Raw genomic sequence first — 16789 nt, forward strand, 5'->3', positions numbered from 1 at the left:
GGGAGACAAGAGACTAAAGATCTGCTATCCCAGGCAGCCTCTGCCATAGCAGAGCCCTGCAAGCTAAGCATTATCTCAGAACACCTTAAAAAGAAGGCCCTAAAAGAAAAAAAGAAGAAGAAGAAGAAGGCCCTTTGCAGGTGCTTCTGATCACCATGAGCCAACTGGAGTCCAAGACTCCATAGTACTGCAAAACCCCAGAGACTTGATGATGATCAGAATCCCCATTACCTCTTATCCTTTGAACTTTACTAATTTTCCAAGACAAGCATGTAATTAAATGAGTCCATCATAAGCATGTGAATAGTTGCTAAGTCTTACATCATTTCCTTAAGGACCGTGCATCTAATGGTGATCTTTCCTTGAAGACTGTTGGCCTGGAGAGCCTTCTAGGCTCCTCTCCAATGCTCAATAGTCCTCACCTACCTCTTCTGAGGGTTTCATCCCCACCCACATCTGGTTGGGGTCCAGCCTCCAGCCAGGTTTGGGGACTCAGCAGCACCACTTGCTGGTGAGGTAGCCTGGAGAAAGGGGTGATCTTGACTCCCAGATATCAAAAAGTTTGGTCTCCCTGAATATAGAATCCATACCTAGGTGAGATTTTGGATCTCACTAATCAATAGTAATTATAGTATTTTCTGCAAAAGATCTGTGACAGCCTCACCTTGTTGATATGGGGATTGCTACCCTCTCACATGGGATGCTTCATTAGGACAGAACTGAAGCTGGTAGAGCCTGGGTCTGAGGTGAGATGGCCTTAGTGTGGTTGTCATGGAGACAGCCTTGTACATCCTGAGGACTGTGATAGCAGCTGTGGAGAGTGAGATGAGCACAGAAGTGAACACATGTTTAGCTATGACTCCCTGGTCCAACCTATGGGAAGGCCCAAGGTGTGGACCCCTTTCAAGGGAGGCTATCTTAGTCCCACCTTAACTCTTATGTGTCTGCCTTGGCCTACAGAGCTACCTTAGCAAGTGTTGAGGTGGGTGCTGAGGACTGTGCAGGCTGGATACAGGCTTTTCTGAGATCCTCTCTGGTAGCATGAGGATCATACCCCCTGGGTAAGGCTGTCATAACACATAGAGGAATTAACTACACTTTCACAGCCTGCTCAGTGCCTGGGTCAGCCATGGAATCACTGGTGTATGGTATTTATTAAAAAAAAAAAAATGGAGGTAAAGTCTTAGTTGGTTAGAAAGAAAAGAAAAACAAAATAGACTCAAAAGAGAAAGGGAAAGTAATGACCCATTAGAACATTAGCTCATTTCTTTTTTTTTTTTTTAATTTTTTATTTATTTATGATAGTCACACAGAGAGAGAGAGGCAGAGACACAGGCAGAGGGAGAAGCAGGCTCCATACAGGGAGCCGGACGTGGGATTCAATCCTGGGTCTCCAGGATCGCGCCCTGGGCCAAAGGCAGGCGCTAAACCGCTGCACCACCCAGGGATCCCCCATTAGCTCATTTCTTGATCTTGAGTGAAAGCATTAATGGCACCTTGTCCCCAGTGTCCAATGGTTAATAATGTAGAGAGAACATTGTTGTCTGCCATATCTCACTTTGATTGGGACATTCTGGGAAAAGCTGCAGAAATTGTTAACTATTTCACAGAATTTCAACTTGACAGATATTGACTAAATACTTATGTTGGGTCCAGTGCAATAAAGAATAGAAAAAAACATCACAGGACAGAGACTTCCTGTAGCTAGGTTATAAATTACTCTGACTTGTATATCTGCACTTTTTGTATATTTGAAACCTGGGAGGTACTCTGTGATTTGGGCCCTTCTGCCCTATTCCCAAGTGACAATGACTTTAAGTCTATGCATGCTTTTCCCCGAAGGTGATGAGATCTCTGACCTATGTCCTGTGTTCCTAACCATTTTCTGTCAGCAGCTTCACTGAGTAAATAGAAGTCCTTTTTTTTTTTTAAGATTTTATTTATTTATTCATGAGAGACAAAGAGAGAGAGGCAGAGACACAGGCAGAGGGAGAATCAGGCCCCATGCAGGGAGCCTGATGTGGGACTCAATCCCAGATCTCCAGGATCACACCCCAGGCTGACAGTGGTGCTAAACCGCCGAGCCACCAGGGCTACCCTAGAAGTCCTTCTTTATCACAGGTTTAGAGGGCCCAAAGGTAAGCACAATACCTTACCTTACCTGATTACCTAGCTGGTAAGCAGCATACAAAAAGAGCTATACAGTTTGCTGGGCAGAATTTAACCTCTTTTGTTCAGTTTAGAAAGCTGTTCATGGGGCAGCCCCGGTGGCCCAGTGGTTTAGCACCGCCTTCAGCCCAGGGTGTGATCCTGGAGATCTGGAGTCCAGTTCTGCATCTGGCTCCCTGCATGGAGACTGCTTCTCTCTCTACCTGTGTCTCTGTCTCTCTCTCTCTCTGTGTGTCTGTCATGAATAAATTTTAAAAAATAAAAATAAGAAAGCCATTCATGTGAGCATGAATTAGAATAGCCTTTACTGATATGTTCTACATATGATAAAGGCTAGAGCTCCATAAGTAATGATGATGATGATGATGATAGCATCTTTATTATGACAGACACTGTATTAAAGACTATAATTATGTGAGCCAATAATGTAGAGTGAGTACTAAACAAAATGGTAACCATGCTAGCCTGCTTTCTGAAATTTCTCTTGATGTGACTGGCAGTTCCAAAACTCACAACATGTTTGTTCTGACTGCTTTACTCAATTTTCCCAGGGCAGACTCTGCGCTGCCTCTTCCTCACTCATCCCCATGACCCTTTCACAGGACTCAGTAGGGACCCCATGAAGATCCATCAAGCCCTTTGATTCTGTGCATCCCAACTCAAACGATTCTTCTATCTGTGCTTTTCTAGGAGATGGAGCCAATGATGTCAGCATGATCCAGGTGGCAGATGTGGGTGTGGGAATCTCGGGCCAGGAGGGCATGCAGGTAAAGACTGATCCGGGCTATCCTATATGACCAAGTGGCCTACTGTTTTACCTTCCCATGGCTTTTTCCAACAAAGCTAAAGGGTTGGCCTTCAGTACAATATGATGCTCACCTTCTGCTAAGCCAGTAGTAGAAGATCAGGTATAATGGCTAGTTCTTCATGTTTATGAAGCAGTAAATAGCTTTGCCTAGGTCTGTAAGCAGATTTTTGTGAAATAAGTGGCACAGAGTGAGGCAAGGTGAGTCATCACCTTCTCTCCGGCTGTTTATGGCTCATCCTTGGAAGAAGGCATGATTTACTATTTCTGAACATTAGGGATACCACGTAAAAAAATGACTCTGCTGTAGGACTGTTGGAACTTGGTATCACTATAAAAATGGAATGTAGCCATCTTGACTCACATGAAAATTTATCTCTGCCTTTTTCATTTGTCACTAGGTTGGTCCTCAGCATGTGATTTAGATGTTGAACAACTGAGTTCATTAAAAATAACTTTGTACTAGATGCAGTATTACAACAATTTCCAACATTTGATTAACTTTGAATCATATTTTTTTAACTTGGTGGAGACTTTAGAGAACATGTATCTAGTTTCCTTCTAATCCTTCTAAAAATCCAGATGTTGGTCACCATTTAGTCATTGGTTGATTTAATCATTGATGCGATCAATAATTGTTCAGGAACATTTACATGTGCCAAGGCTGATGCAGAACTCATTAGTTTTCTTACCTGACATTAAAATAACAGTAAGTTGGAAAGTCCCAAGCTAGAAACACAGTAGTTCCTCTTGGCCCATCCTCAGTATGTACCTTACTCTCCTCTTGCCCTTATCTGACCCGAGTCACTGTGCTATACTACTCGTGTAGTTTTAGTTCTTCCACAGAATTGAAAATGCAGCCCAGGGTTGGACTCATCCTGGCCTTTTAACACTGTATGCATGGGGAGTGAATAGGTGAACAAAGTTATTGGTTCATTCTGATGTTTTCATCATTACCTCCACTGTACCTGTTTCCCATAGTGAAGAGCTGACCAAGGCAGTGCCTGTATATAGCATATACAGAGAAACGCACCGAGTAAATATATTTTGTATGAAAGACTCCCAGATATGTGGATGGGGAGGGGACTGAGTTACCCTCACTGCTCACTCCCCCAAGGCAGGGCCAGTGCAGATGTACACTTCAAACCATGTGAAAAGTGATGGGAACAGCTAAATGATAGGGCACATACTAAGATGAAGCTTTGTGTGGGTATAACTTCTAGGTAGGATGTAGTTGGATAGTTCCACATTTATTTAAAGCTATACTTTTTATTGAGGATACATTATATAAGATGATGGTAAGGCCTGATACCTTTCCTTCCTGTTCCAAGTGCTCAGGTTCCCAGGGGATATTTCCCTATTTGCATTTTAGTCAATCCAGTAAGCAAAGGTGAGTACTTTGGAAGATGGACTTTGTGGAATGCTGTGATAACACAGACACTAGGAATCTGAGCACAGTCATCAAGAATGAGTAAGGGTGTTTGGAGCTCCCCAGCTTAGCCAAGGTGGGAAGCTTATCCCAGTTAGGCAAAGGAGATCCTGCATCTCCATGAAGCTTGGTCTTCATGGGGTCATCTGGTCCACTGTGTTTATTGAGCACCCCATGGGGCCAAGCACAACTGGGAAGTCAGGGTACAGGGTGATAACAACATTTACTAACCTAGCTCTCATGGAATGTCCAGAAAAGCTGGGAAGATGGGTACATATTTTAAATGTACACAAATAGTTAAAATTGTAATAAATGCTATCAAAGAGAAACACTGGTCTTGGTGTTGAGTATTTCATAGGAAGATCTAATCTAGCTGGGAGCATTTTGGAAGACCACCTTATTGGAGAGACAAACAGTGGGTTTAGGCCTAAATTTGGAGGTGGGAAGGAGTGGCAGAAGGCTGGAAAGGAGTACACAAAGCCTTCAAACCCCAGTATTGACAGGAAGAGGTATATAAACAGTATTTGCTTTGAATACTGTGCACCCCAACTCGAGTCCTTAACTTTTGGCTTAGGAAGAAGACCATTCAAAGGCTTCACACTTTTCTGTCATGTCTAATGACATTATTCTGTTCCACCAGAGCGACTGCATCAAGCATAATCTAACTCTTTTCAAGGAGTTATTTGATTAGAGGGAAATCAGTTGAATTTTAAAAGCAGACTTACATTTTTGTGTAGAACAATCCTCCAAAAATAAGCAGAAATCTGTCTTTTCCTGACATTTTCTTTGAATTTTTTTTTCAAATAGAAAAATTCATTATATGGTAGGTTCTGAGTTATTTTGGGTACAAAAGGTGTCATTTTGATGGCATTTGTCTGGTCCACTTAGTTTAATTGTATAGAGCATGATACTAGTGAAGTGAGGGGATGCTTCTGCCCCCAGTCATCTGCCCTTTCCATGGAGGAAACCTGCTGTCCCCACTCCCTTCTGGGTGGAGTGGACACCTGTTGCCCTTTTGCAGCTTCCTAGGACTGGGTTATATGAAGGCCAGCAGAGCCATGGCTTTGCTTATCACCTGTGGCTCCTGAGGATAAGTACTCAAAACACATCTCTCAGGATGGCCAACTGCTTGTATCTGATTCATACAAAAGGAAAAGGTGCAGCTTTGGCTCATCTTTGAGTTAAGATCCTAATATGAATAAAACTGGAGGGTGGGGAATAGCAGGGAAACTGTGTATATTTCTGGGCTTGGGTTTTATTGTTTTTGTTTTTTGGGTTTTTGTTTTTGTTTTGCTTGAAGAAAGCATGAAAAAAAAAACTTTTAAATATTTTTATTTGTTTATTTATTCAGAGAGAGAGAGAGAGAGAGAGAGAGAGAGAGAGAGAGGCAGAGACACAGGCAGAGGGAGAAGCAGGCTCCATGCAGGGAGCCCAACGTGGGACTCAATCCCCTGTCTCTAGGATCACACCCTGGGCTGCAGGCGGTGCTAAACCACTGTGCCACCAGGGCTGCCCACAAAAACTTTTAAAAATCAAGAACATATATTTGAAATCTTAAATGAATTCTGTAAAATGATATCCCTGAACTAGAGTGCTTGTTGAAATTGTTTTTTTTTTTTAATTGAAGGAAATAATAAGGGAAACAGAGGTAAAGTTAGCCTCGGCCTGTCACATGCACATTGTGTTTGAAACTGAATTTCTCCATGCCTTGTATTTGGGAGAGATATGACAGATTTTAGACGGCGTAACGTGTCACTGATAAAGGAACTTCTTTCCCTTTCAAGGCAGTGATGGCCAGCGACTTCGCAGTGCCAAGATTCCGATACCTTGAGAGACTCTTAATTGTTCACGGACATTGGTGCTATTCCCGACTTGCCAATATGGTGCTGTACTTCTTCTACAAAAATACAGTAGGTATTTGACATTTCTGGTTTCTAGGTTTTTTAATAAAAAAGCCTGAGCTACGTCAAACCATCACCTGAATGTAGTCATCTGACCATCCCAGAGCTTCCTGTTGGTTCCATTCCCCTTGACCTTTGTGAATTTACCCTGGGCTTGGCCTGGCCTTGCACCCGATAGGCTCAGAAGTCTAACTCACAGGCACATGAAGGTTAGTTGCACCCCTAAGGGAGAAGGTTGTGGAAACAGACTGATCAAACAAGAATGTCCATTTAGTGGTTTATAATAAGAAGTGGGGGAATCATGAGTTACAGTGGTCCATTCAAGGTCACACAGCTAGTGAGTAGTCAAGGCATTTGACCCCAGTTCATCAGATTCCTCACTCTTAACCACTCTGTTAATGTTTCCTAGGAGTAGACTGGTGAAGTGTCCACAGATAGGAATCCTTTAATCAGTGCTCTCTGTAGAGCAGACAAGGAAATCCAGTGATAAGCAGAAGTGCATTGGCAGTGCTAGAATGTGAATGAGAACACTTGGTCATGTTATGATTGCAATACCAACACTGGCCCAAGTGTGTGAGTCCCCTGGTCAGGACACAGGGCCCAAGACACAGGGCCACCAGCAGGGCCTTCCCCACTTTCTCCTGTGCTGGCAAGGCAGATGTGTCACCTTCTGGCCAGCTTGGTCTATAATTGACCCTCCAGTGAGTTAATGTGCAGGCCTGGCTGAATACAATTCTGTCTCCAGAGACTCTAATCCTGGGCCCTATTCCGGTTCATGTAGATCCTAATGTATAACTTTTAGATCTTTTATTACTAAGTCCTTGGCAGACAGGTGTCTTTCTCCATAGCCCTCCAGGATGGATTCCATGGCCATTTTAGAACCCTGCTCTACCTCTAGATAAGTGATGGACTGCTAAGAAGTTGCTAGTTGCTACTTGTTGCTCTTGTCTCTAATAGCTTGTGGCTGAATGTACAAATAAGGAATAAAAAACTCTTGGCGTAAGTGATCTTTCAGGGTAGTCCCACAAATCTACCACATTGGATGCTACAATGTCAAGATCATCCCATACTCTTCTAAATAAATAAAATACAATAAATTAAAACATATGTATATATATATATATATATATATATATTTTTTTTTTTTCTAATTCCATTAAAAACTCTCCATGCTAACTCTAAACTGCCATCAGTGCACCTCTTGGTCATGTCCTTGTTTGTTCTGGAGATTTAGACCTATCTATTTTTTCCAAACCTCTTGCCCTTCACCCTCATCCATTTTTCTTTCTTTTTTTTTTAAATTTTTTATTTATCTACGATAGTCACACACAGAGAGAGAGAGAGAGAGAGAGAGAGGCAGAGACACAGGCAGAGGGAGAAGCAGGCTCCATGCACCAGGAGCCCGATGTGGGATTCAATCCCAGGTCTCCAGGATCGCACCCTGGGCCAAAGGCAGGCGCCAAACCGCTGTGCCACCCAGGGATCCCAACTCTCATCCATTTTTCAAAATGTCTTCTAACAAATGAATACTCAGAAACTCAGCACCAATCATGGCATTTTGATCTGTTGGGTCCTGGAAATTAATTCTGATTAGGTTCTGCCTGGGAGTCTATCCAAAGAAGTCTGTGCCACACCACCCTTGGCCTTTGGCCAATTACTCCCCACAGTCACCTGGCATTGCATCCCCAGAGCTGAGGCCTCCATGCATATAGTTGCAAACCTAGAGGTTCTCAGTTACCAAAGAAGTAGATGGATGCCTGAGTATAGATTAGTGGTGCAGGGCAGATGGGACCCCAGCTCTGTTTCTGTCATTAATTTCTATGCAATCTTGAGCAAGTTATTTGGTCTCTAGGGGTTTTATTTCCTTTATTTGAAAACAAAACATGAGAGTTGAGCTCCTCTCTCCATAATTCCTCATGAAAATTTTACCATCTTGGGAGGGAGTGGGGGGGGGGGGTGGAATTCAGCATTTCAGTTGCAAATGAGTGCAGAGTAGCCACCTGAATGGGCACAGCCTGCTGCCTGCCATGATGAATCTGTCCTCAGGGAGGGCATGAGAAGAGGGGGTGCCTGTCTTTATTCCAGATAAGATGCAGGGTCTCTGTTCACAAGCACTTAATCTAGTTGAGAAGTGCAAGGACAATTACCCTGCCCCCCAAAGTGAGAATTCATTAGTTTTAGGAGTAAGTTGGTCTTCCTTTCCAAAAAAGAACAGAGAAAAAAGCTTCCATAGCAACAGTAGTTTGGGAAGAAGGCCTTTTGGTACTACAGGAAAAAAAAAAATCTCAATTATCTAAGTACTTCTCCTCCTCTTTCTCTTGACTCCAGTTGCTCACTGATGACTCATTATGCAGAGCCTGTGGGGGTGGGTGAGAGAAGTCAGCTGTGGGAGTGACAAGGGAAGAAAGTCAATGAAAAACCCAAGTTTGTCAGTTTTCAGTGTGGAAGGGAAAAGTTGCATTAAGTCATAGATTGAAACAAGACTTGGAGCATATGTGTCATTTTTTTTTTTTTTTCTGATCTTCAGACCAAGCCAATTTCAGGTCCAAATATCAAAGTTCAGAGAAGTGACTGAGCCAAGGTGAGAACCAAAACCCAGGCCATTTACCTGTGGTCCCAAGCAGAGAATATTCTTCCACCTGGGAGTGTCCTGCCCTCCTGTCCTTGGGAGGGTCCATGCCCTCCAGGCCAAACAACAAGTGGTTTGAGCAAGTCAGGTTTATTACTCCTACGATGACCGATGACCGATGACCGTAGTCAAGTCATTTAACATCATGGGCATGAGTGTTCTTTTTCTTAATGGAGTAAGCACTCTGGCCCTGCTTGAGCCTCAGAGGAAGTAGCTCTACGACCCTCTGTAAAAACAATAAATCATAAGTACCTACAGTGTACAAGGAGACCTCGTGACTACTTTAAATGCATAAGTTCATGAATCCTCACAACAACCCAGAGCTAAGTACCATTGGGATGCCCATTTCATGGATAAGGACACTGAGACAGAAGGGTGTTAAATGATCTATGCCAAAGTATACAGTTAATAAGTGTAAATGCTTTGTCATTGCTAAATTGCCGTGCCCCCATGTAAATGCCGTAAGCCACTGATGTTTAGTGATCAAGTAATACGGGATCCACCCAACTCCTCCTACTGAGCTGAAGAGGCTGTTCAACTTCTCTTCTGCTCACTTTCCTGTTTAGCAAAGCAGGGGTAGCTTTAAGAACCAGTCATAATACTATACCTCACCTGCAAGCAGAGTACCCAGTAGATACCTGGGCTTGGTCAAGGCAACAATGTTGGTATCATCATTGACTTTGCTGCTGTGCTTATATATGTCCTCCCTGCCATGGGAGTCAATAATTGTCCATGGTTAATTATCAGAAATAGTATGTAACAAAACAGAGAGGTAAGATCTGGGATGTAGAATAGGTAGGTTTCATTTAGGATCACAGAGGAGAGCTACTAGGGAAGAAGATGTATGAGCAACCCTAGACCTTGCTGGACCTTTATGGGGAATTCTATACTCAGCTGGACCTCATCTCCTCAACTGGCCATGGGAGCATGGTACAGAATTTGTCCTGTGAAGTTAAGGGACTGTCAGCTACTAGGGAAGAAGATGTATGAGCAACCCTAGACCTTGCTGGACCTTTATGGGGAATTCTATACTCAGCTGGACCTCATCTCCTCAACTGGCCATGGGAGCATGGTCCAGAATTTGTCCTGTGAAGTTAAGGGACTGTCAGGGGCTTAGCCAGCACTTTCATAAGTGCTCAATAAATGCTATTCCACCCAGTCTGCATTTCTTGTGAGCCGGTGCCAGTGTCACTTCTCCATGGGCTGTCCTTGGGAATTCCCATCTCCCCTTCATGCTCAAGGGAATGAAGAGGAAGAGAGAGGGCAGCTTTGGAGGGCTGTCTTTGGAGAAGATTTCTGCCTATAGATTTAGTCCTTATAGACAAATTCTACAAAACCTCTACCTCCTTTGGATGCGAATCTACAAAGACAGTTAAGAATTGCTTGTCCCCACTCTGCCTTTCTTGATTTCAGATGTTCGTGGGCCTCCTGTTTTGGTTCCAGTTTTACTGTGGCTTCTCTGCATCTGCCATGATTGACCAGTGGTATCTGATCTTCTTTAATCTGCTCTTCTCATCACTTCCCCAGCTCGTGACTGGGGTACTGGACAAGGACGTGCCAGCTGATGTGCTACTGACTGCACCACAGCTCTACAAGAGTGGCCAGAACATGGAGGTGAGGCTCCCCTCCTGCTCCCAACTCCTATTTCTTGGTCCCCCCACCCTCCACATTCGCCTTACAGAAAGTGCAAGTGTCCACACTTCCTTTTACATGGATACCCTGAGAGAAATTGTTAAAATTTTGGAAAATGACCAAGAAGGAGCTAAAAAATGGATTCTCTCTACTTGATTGTGCTGTGTATTAAGTAGAGTGAGAGTGTATTGGTTAGAGTGATCATGGTATATGCATATGTCCAAACCAATCAAGATGTATACATTAAATGTGTGAGGTTTTTGTGTATCAGTTTACCTCAAAAAAAAAAAGGGGGGGGGGGGGGCGAGATTAATAGAAAAAGTATAGTGATGTGAAAAGTCTCTACACCAACAGTTTCCAGGAGCCCAAGGAAAGTTCACTTGGATTGAAAGTCAGAATCATGTGGATCACTGCCTCCTGAGCAGGGATTTTTCTAAAACAACCCCCTCAAAATGTGGTTTCTTTTGAATGGGAGTTAACCAGAAGATAAACCCATAGGGAAACCATTGAGAGAATAAGTAAATACAAACAGATATAAATACATGTTTACATCAATTCACTGCGTAGATTGACATGCTAATTACCAGCTATTCCTACAGTAAGCCCTCTAAATTCTTCTCTTTGTTAGTTGGAATTACCATATATTTGCAGAGGGAAGGGAACTCCCTATCTCTTATAACAGTGTCTGATTTAGAATTTGTTTACTTTTGAGTTGGCTTGCCCTGATTACCTTCATTGACATTGGGTTCCCTCTGAGTCAGGCAGCAGGGGTGGGGCTGTGGGGTGCGGCCAACTGAGGTTCAGGCAGATGAGGAAGGCCTCTGCTTATTACCTGTCACTGGAGAAATTCCTGTACTCAGCCAGTGGCTGGGGCTGCCGGGGAACAAAACACAAATAGTGTGTCTTATGGAGCTAGGAGACTGAAAGAGGGGCCTCGCCAGCACTTTCTTAAACGCTCAGTAAATGTTCATTCAGTCCAATCTACTTTTCCTACAGGCCAGTACCAGCCCAGCTGCTTAGGAACTCAGAGTCAAATACAAATCTGGTTACCCAGTAAATGAAGGCTTGATCAGTCCATATCAAGGTCATTTTTGCCCTCAGTGTACAGCTTTTTTAACATTAAACACTTACATGATCTTAATTTAAAGACTCACTTTTAAGAAACATTCCAAATGACCCCGTAACAAAGGGGTCAGCAACACATACCCTGACAAAGTAGGTATGGAAGACCTCAAATTGGAGCAGGATGTCCAGAATTTGAGGTGCTATGCCTACTGTAGGAAAATGCTCCATCAGCAGTGCCTGGGTGGCTCAGTCAGTTAAGGGTCTGACTCATGATTTCGGCTCAGGTCATAATCAGCATGGGTCTTGGGATTGAGCCCCACATTGGGCTCCATACTCAGCAGGGAGTCTGCTTGAGATTCTCTTTTTCTGCCCCTCCCCCTGCTCTCTCACAAATAGATAAATAAATCATTTTAAAAATGCTCCTTCATAAGATTTAGGAAGTGACTTTATCTGTCTGCTGTCGACCTAGAACTAGAGTAGCTGGTCTTGTGGACAAATCCTCTCAATGATTGACTCAGCTATAGATGAAGCTTCTCCAGACACTTGTGCAGTGTTTTTTTGTTTTTTACCCAGCCTCTGGGACTGAGACTGGTATAGGGACTTTTCGCATCACTTGCCAAAGTCCTGAATTAGCAAGTTGCCCTGGGGTGCTTATCTTGTACATTGATGGCCTTGTTGATACTGGAAGACATCATTTGAAGAGATGTGCAATTCCCTTTAATCTCTGTGCTTTTTTTGTGTTTTAGGAGTATCGACCACGCACGTTCTGGTTAAATATGGCTGATGCTGCCTTCCAGAGCCTGGTTTGCTTTTTCATTCCTTACCTGGTAAGTTGGCACCTGACAGTCTTTCTCACCAGCTTCATCCAATGACCCACAGATACAGGACACTACTGTCTTTCAGGCCTATTATGACTCAGACACAGATGTGTTCACCTGGGGAACTCCCATCACGGCAATCGCACTGTTCACCTTCCTTCTGCACCTGGGTATTGAAACCAAGACCTGGGTAAGAGCTGTGGGCATGATCCCAAGGGGTCCTGGTGCTGAGGGCCCCATATTCCCAGAAAGATTCTATGACATCTAGAGGATTTCTGAGCAGACAGGTGACTGCAAAGCCAGTTTTACCATGGAGAAGGGAAACAAACACATGGGCCCTTCACATGTACTCAAGCCCCTAGTATGGGAACTGCATGCTGCATCCTGACTTGTGTCTTCACCTGGGTAGCACTTATCATACTCCTGACTTCATCTCCCTGATGTGTCCAGGCTGGTCCATATATGCCAAAGGCTTCATCAAGCCCTTCTGGCTGCCTATGCCATAGAACTGTGTTTTCATGCAGCTCTTAGAACAGCTACCCACTGATGGATGGCCAGTGCATTTTTGTTGACATAAATACCCTTTCTCTTTCTCCCTTAGACCTGGCTTAACTGGATAGCTTGTGGCTTCAGTATCCTTTTATTTTTCACTGTGGCTTTGATTTACAATGCTTCTTGTGCAACGTGTTATCCTCCATCCAACCCTTATTGGACTATGCAAACATTACTGGGCGACCCCGTGTTTTACTTGACTTGTCTCATAGCACCTGTCGCTGCACTGCTTCCCAGGTGGGTATGAGGGACAGTGTCCTTCACGTCCTAAGCAATCTCTGAGAGCCTTCTCAGGCCTGTTTCTGTACTGTAAATGTCTCAGGAAGCTCAAAGGCACCACCCATAGATGACTGTTTTTTATATGCTCTTTCCAGATTGTTTTTCAAAGCTGTGCAGGGGAACCTTTTCCCCACCCAACTTCAACTGGGGCGCCAGCTGGCCAAGAGGTCTCCCAAGAAACTAATTGCTCCAAAAGAGACCTTTGCTCAGGGACACCTCCTAGGAGAACCCAGGACCAAATCATCAGAACAGAGGAGCATCAAAACCTCTGGACCCCTCTCCCAGGACTGTACCTCACAGGCATCTTGGCATGTGCAGCAACCAACCTGCTCCCCAGAGGCTAGTGGGGAGCCCAATGTGGTGGACATGAATATGCCCTTAAGGGAGGACATTCTGCTGGAGGAACTGAGTGGTCAGGCCCCAGGGTCTGTGCCAAGGGAGGCTATTCTGGAAGGGTGTCCTGGAGACTCCAAGATGAAACCCACAAGTACCAGCAGGACAGCCCCCTTGTCATCCATTTTCAACCTGTCCAATTTTAGCTCACTCAACTGGATTTCCTCCTTCTCACTGGTCAGTGGGCTGGGAAGTATCCTACAGTTCTCTCGAAACAGTTTACAGATGGACAAACAGGACAACGAGTTCCTCCCCAGCCCACCTCAGCCAGACCAGGATCTGTGTGGCTTAAGTGGGCAGACCACCGACTACTTCTAGGAGCATCTTCCAGGGACTGCAGCTGATGGCAGTAGAAGTGAATACCTTGAAATGGCCTCTCTCTCTCTCTCTCTCTTTCTTTTTTTTATGACTTAGATGTTAATATTATTTATGTTTATTATTTGCACAGAAGAGTTCTAGTGAGATATATTTTATGTTTCCAAGGCTAACACAGGAAATGAAAGGTACCAAAAAAGAAACTTTATTTTTTAAAAGTTCTAAGTAGAATATATTGAAAAGAGCTTTAACATATATAAGAATTTAAAGAGTAACACTTGAAAAGTGTATTTAGATTTATTTTTTCATCTCATTTTATAAGAAAATACAATATGATTGATTTTCTTCAACATGCATGACTTTGGCTTTCCCCACGTGAAAATGTGTGTATGAGCCCTGTGAATCTTAGGTGTGTGTGGATAGCAGTGAGGGGAGATGACAGGGCAAGCATTCAACTTCTTTGTCCTTGTCCTTTGTTCCCCCACCCTGCCTCTGCAAACCTGAGAAAGCTTGGCTCTGTTTCACCCAGAAAACGGAAAGAAAGAATGCATGCATGGAGTTCACCCCAACGTTGAAGTCTATGCAGGCATTCTGTAAAGGTCACCTTGTAGGTATTACAGTCCCTATGTTGGGTCTTGCCTGTCAAAATCATAACAAGCAATAAACAACCTTCACTTTGCAAAAAGAATGTGTCCTGTTGCCACTGTTTTATGAAGTTATTAATATGTTACCTAATAGCATGTTCTGAGTACCACAGGATACTTCCTCTTCTCAAGTCCTTTTAGATACCATGAAAGATAGAGCTGGGTGTCATGCAAGTTGAACACTAAATATGATATTAGGATACACCATAGCTCCATATACCAGGCTATTAGGACCATGAGACCCTTCTTGCCAAGGAGCTAGGCTTTTTAAGTATCTTTAGACATTTTTCTTACGACTCATTATTTCTGTTTCTTTGAACAGAGGGAAAAGGAAGGAAAAAATCTGAAATATCCAAGACAATTAATTATATAGCATTTCCTCTTCAAAGACCTCTCTTTGCACTTAAAAAAAATGTTTTTGTTTAAATTAAATTTAGTTAACAAACAGTGTATTATTAGTTTCCTGGGTAGAATTTAGTAATTCATCAGTTACATATAACACCCAGTGCTCGTTCCATCAAGTTCCCTCCTTAATGCCCATCACATAATTACTTCATTCCCCCCACACCCCCTTCCCTTCAGCAACCCTCAGTTTGTTTCCTATAGTTAAGAGTCTCTTATGGTTTGCCTCCCTCTGCTTTTTATCTTATTTTATTTTTCCTTCCCTTGTCTATGTTCATCTGTTTTGTTTCTTAAATTTCACATACAAGTGATATCATATAGCCTTTCTCTGATTGATTTTATTTAGCATAATACCCTCTAGTTTCATCCATGTCATTGCAAATGATAAGATTTCATTCTTTTTGATAGCTGAGTAATATTCCATTGTGTATATATACACCATATCTTTATTCATTCATCTATTGATAGATATCTGGGCTCTTTCCATAGTTTGGCTATTGTGGACATTGCTACTATAAACTTTGGGGTGCAGGTGCCCCTTCAGATTACTATTTTTGTATCTTTTGGATAAATACCTTATAGTACAATTGCTGGGTAATAAGTAGTTTTATTTTTAACTTTTTGAGGAAACACCATACTGTTTTCCAGAGGGGCTGCACCAGGTTGCACTCCTGCCAACAGTGTAAGTGTTCCCCTTTTTCCACATCCTTGCCAACACCTGTTGTTTCAGTGTTATGTGGGTTATTTGGAGTCTTTTGTGGTTCCTACAAATTTTAAGATTTTTAAAAAAGATGTATTTATTTGAGAAAGAGAAAAAGAGAAACAAGCAGGAAGAAGGGGTAGAAGGAGAGGGAGAAGCAGACTTCCCACTGAGCAGGGAGCCTGATGCAGGGCTCAATCCCAGGACCCTGGGATCGTGACCTGAGCCAAAGGCAGATGCTTAACTGACTGAGCCACCCAGGCACCCCAGATTTTAGGATTATTTGTTCTAATGCTATGAGAAATGCTTTGGTGTTTTGATAGGGATTTCATTGCATGTGTATGTAGATTGCATTGGGTAGCATAGGGATTTTTTTTTTTAAGATTTTATTTATTTATTCATGAGAGAGGCAGAGACACAGGCAGAGGGAGAAGCAGACTCCATGCAGGAAGCCTAAAGCGGGACCTGATCCCAGGACTCTGGGACCACACCCTGAGCCAAAGGCAGACACTTAACTGCTGAGCCACTCAGGCATCCCTAGCATAGGCATTTTAACAATATCTGTTCTTTCAACCCATGAGCATGGAATGTTTTTCCATTTCTTTGTGTCTTCTTCAATTTCTTTTGTAAATGTTCTATAATTTTTAGAGTACAGATCCTTTACCTATTTAGTTAGGTTTATTCCTAGGTATCATGGTTTTGGTGCAGTTGTAAATGGAACTGATTCCTTGATTTCTGCCTCCTTCTTAGTGTATAGAAATGCATTTGACTTCTGTGCATTGATTTTATATCCTGCAACTTTGCTCAATTCCTTTATCAGTTCTGGCAATTTTTTTTTATTTGTTTTCCAGCTCCTTTAGGTGTAAAGTTAGATTGTATATTTAAGACTTTTCTTGCTTCTTGAAGAAGTCCTGTGTTGCTACATACTCCCCTCTTTGGACCACCTTTGCTGCATCCCAAAGGTTTTAAACTGTCATGTTTTCATTTCATTTGCTTCTATGTATTTTAATTCTTAAATTCCTGGTTTAACCATTAATTCTTTAGTAGGATGTTCTT

General features: G+C 42.9%; 1 protein-coding gene across 2 annotated transcripts in view; it reads left to right on the top strand.

Annotated features, from left to right (window-relative positions):
- Positions 1-14672, top strand: part of ATP10A (ATPase phospholipid transporting 10A (putative)) — a 186460-nt gene extending 171788 nt beyond the window's left edge. Inside the window, exons 15-21 of one of the 2 annotated variants that reach the window (XM_072737030.1) lie at positions 2860-2936; positions 6188-6313; positions 10461-10547; positions 12377-12457; positions 12534-12638; positions 13050-13237; positions 13375-14672. In XM_072737030.1, coding sequence (XP_072593131.1) covers positions 2860-2936; positions 6188-6313; positions 10461-10547; positions 12377-12457; positions 12534-12638; positions 13050-13237; positions 13375-13990 — 1280 coding nt within the window. In that variant the 3' untranslated portion in view covers positions 13991-14672. Of the gene's footprint in view, positions 1-2859; positions 2937-6187; positions 6314-10346; positions 10548-12376; positions 12458-12533; positions 12639-13049; positions 13238-13374 lie in introns of both variants that reach the window. The other variant, XM_025982272.2, reaches the window with a different exon arrangement.
- Positions 14673-16789: the final 2117 nt, after the last annotated feature.

This window comes from Vulpes vulpes, chromosome 14 (genome assembly GCF_048418805.1).
Source record: "Vulpes vulpes isolate BD-2025 chromosome 14, VulVul3, whole genome shotgun sequence".
In the NCBI taxonomy this organism is placed as follows: domain Eukaryota; kingdom Metazoa; phylum Chordata; class Mammalia; order Carnivora; family Canidae; genus Vulpes; species Vulpes vulpes.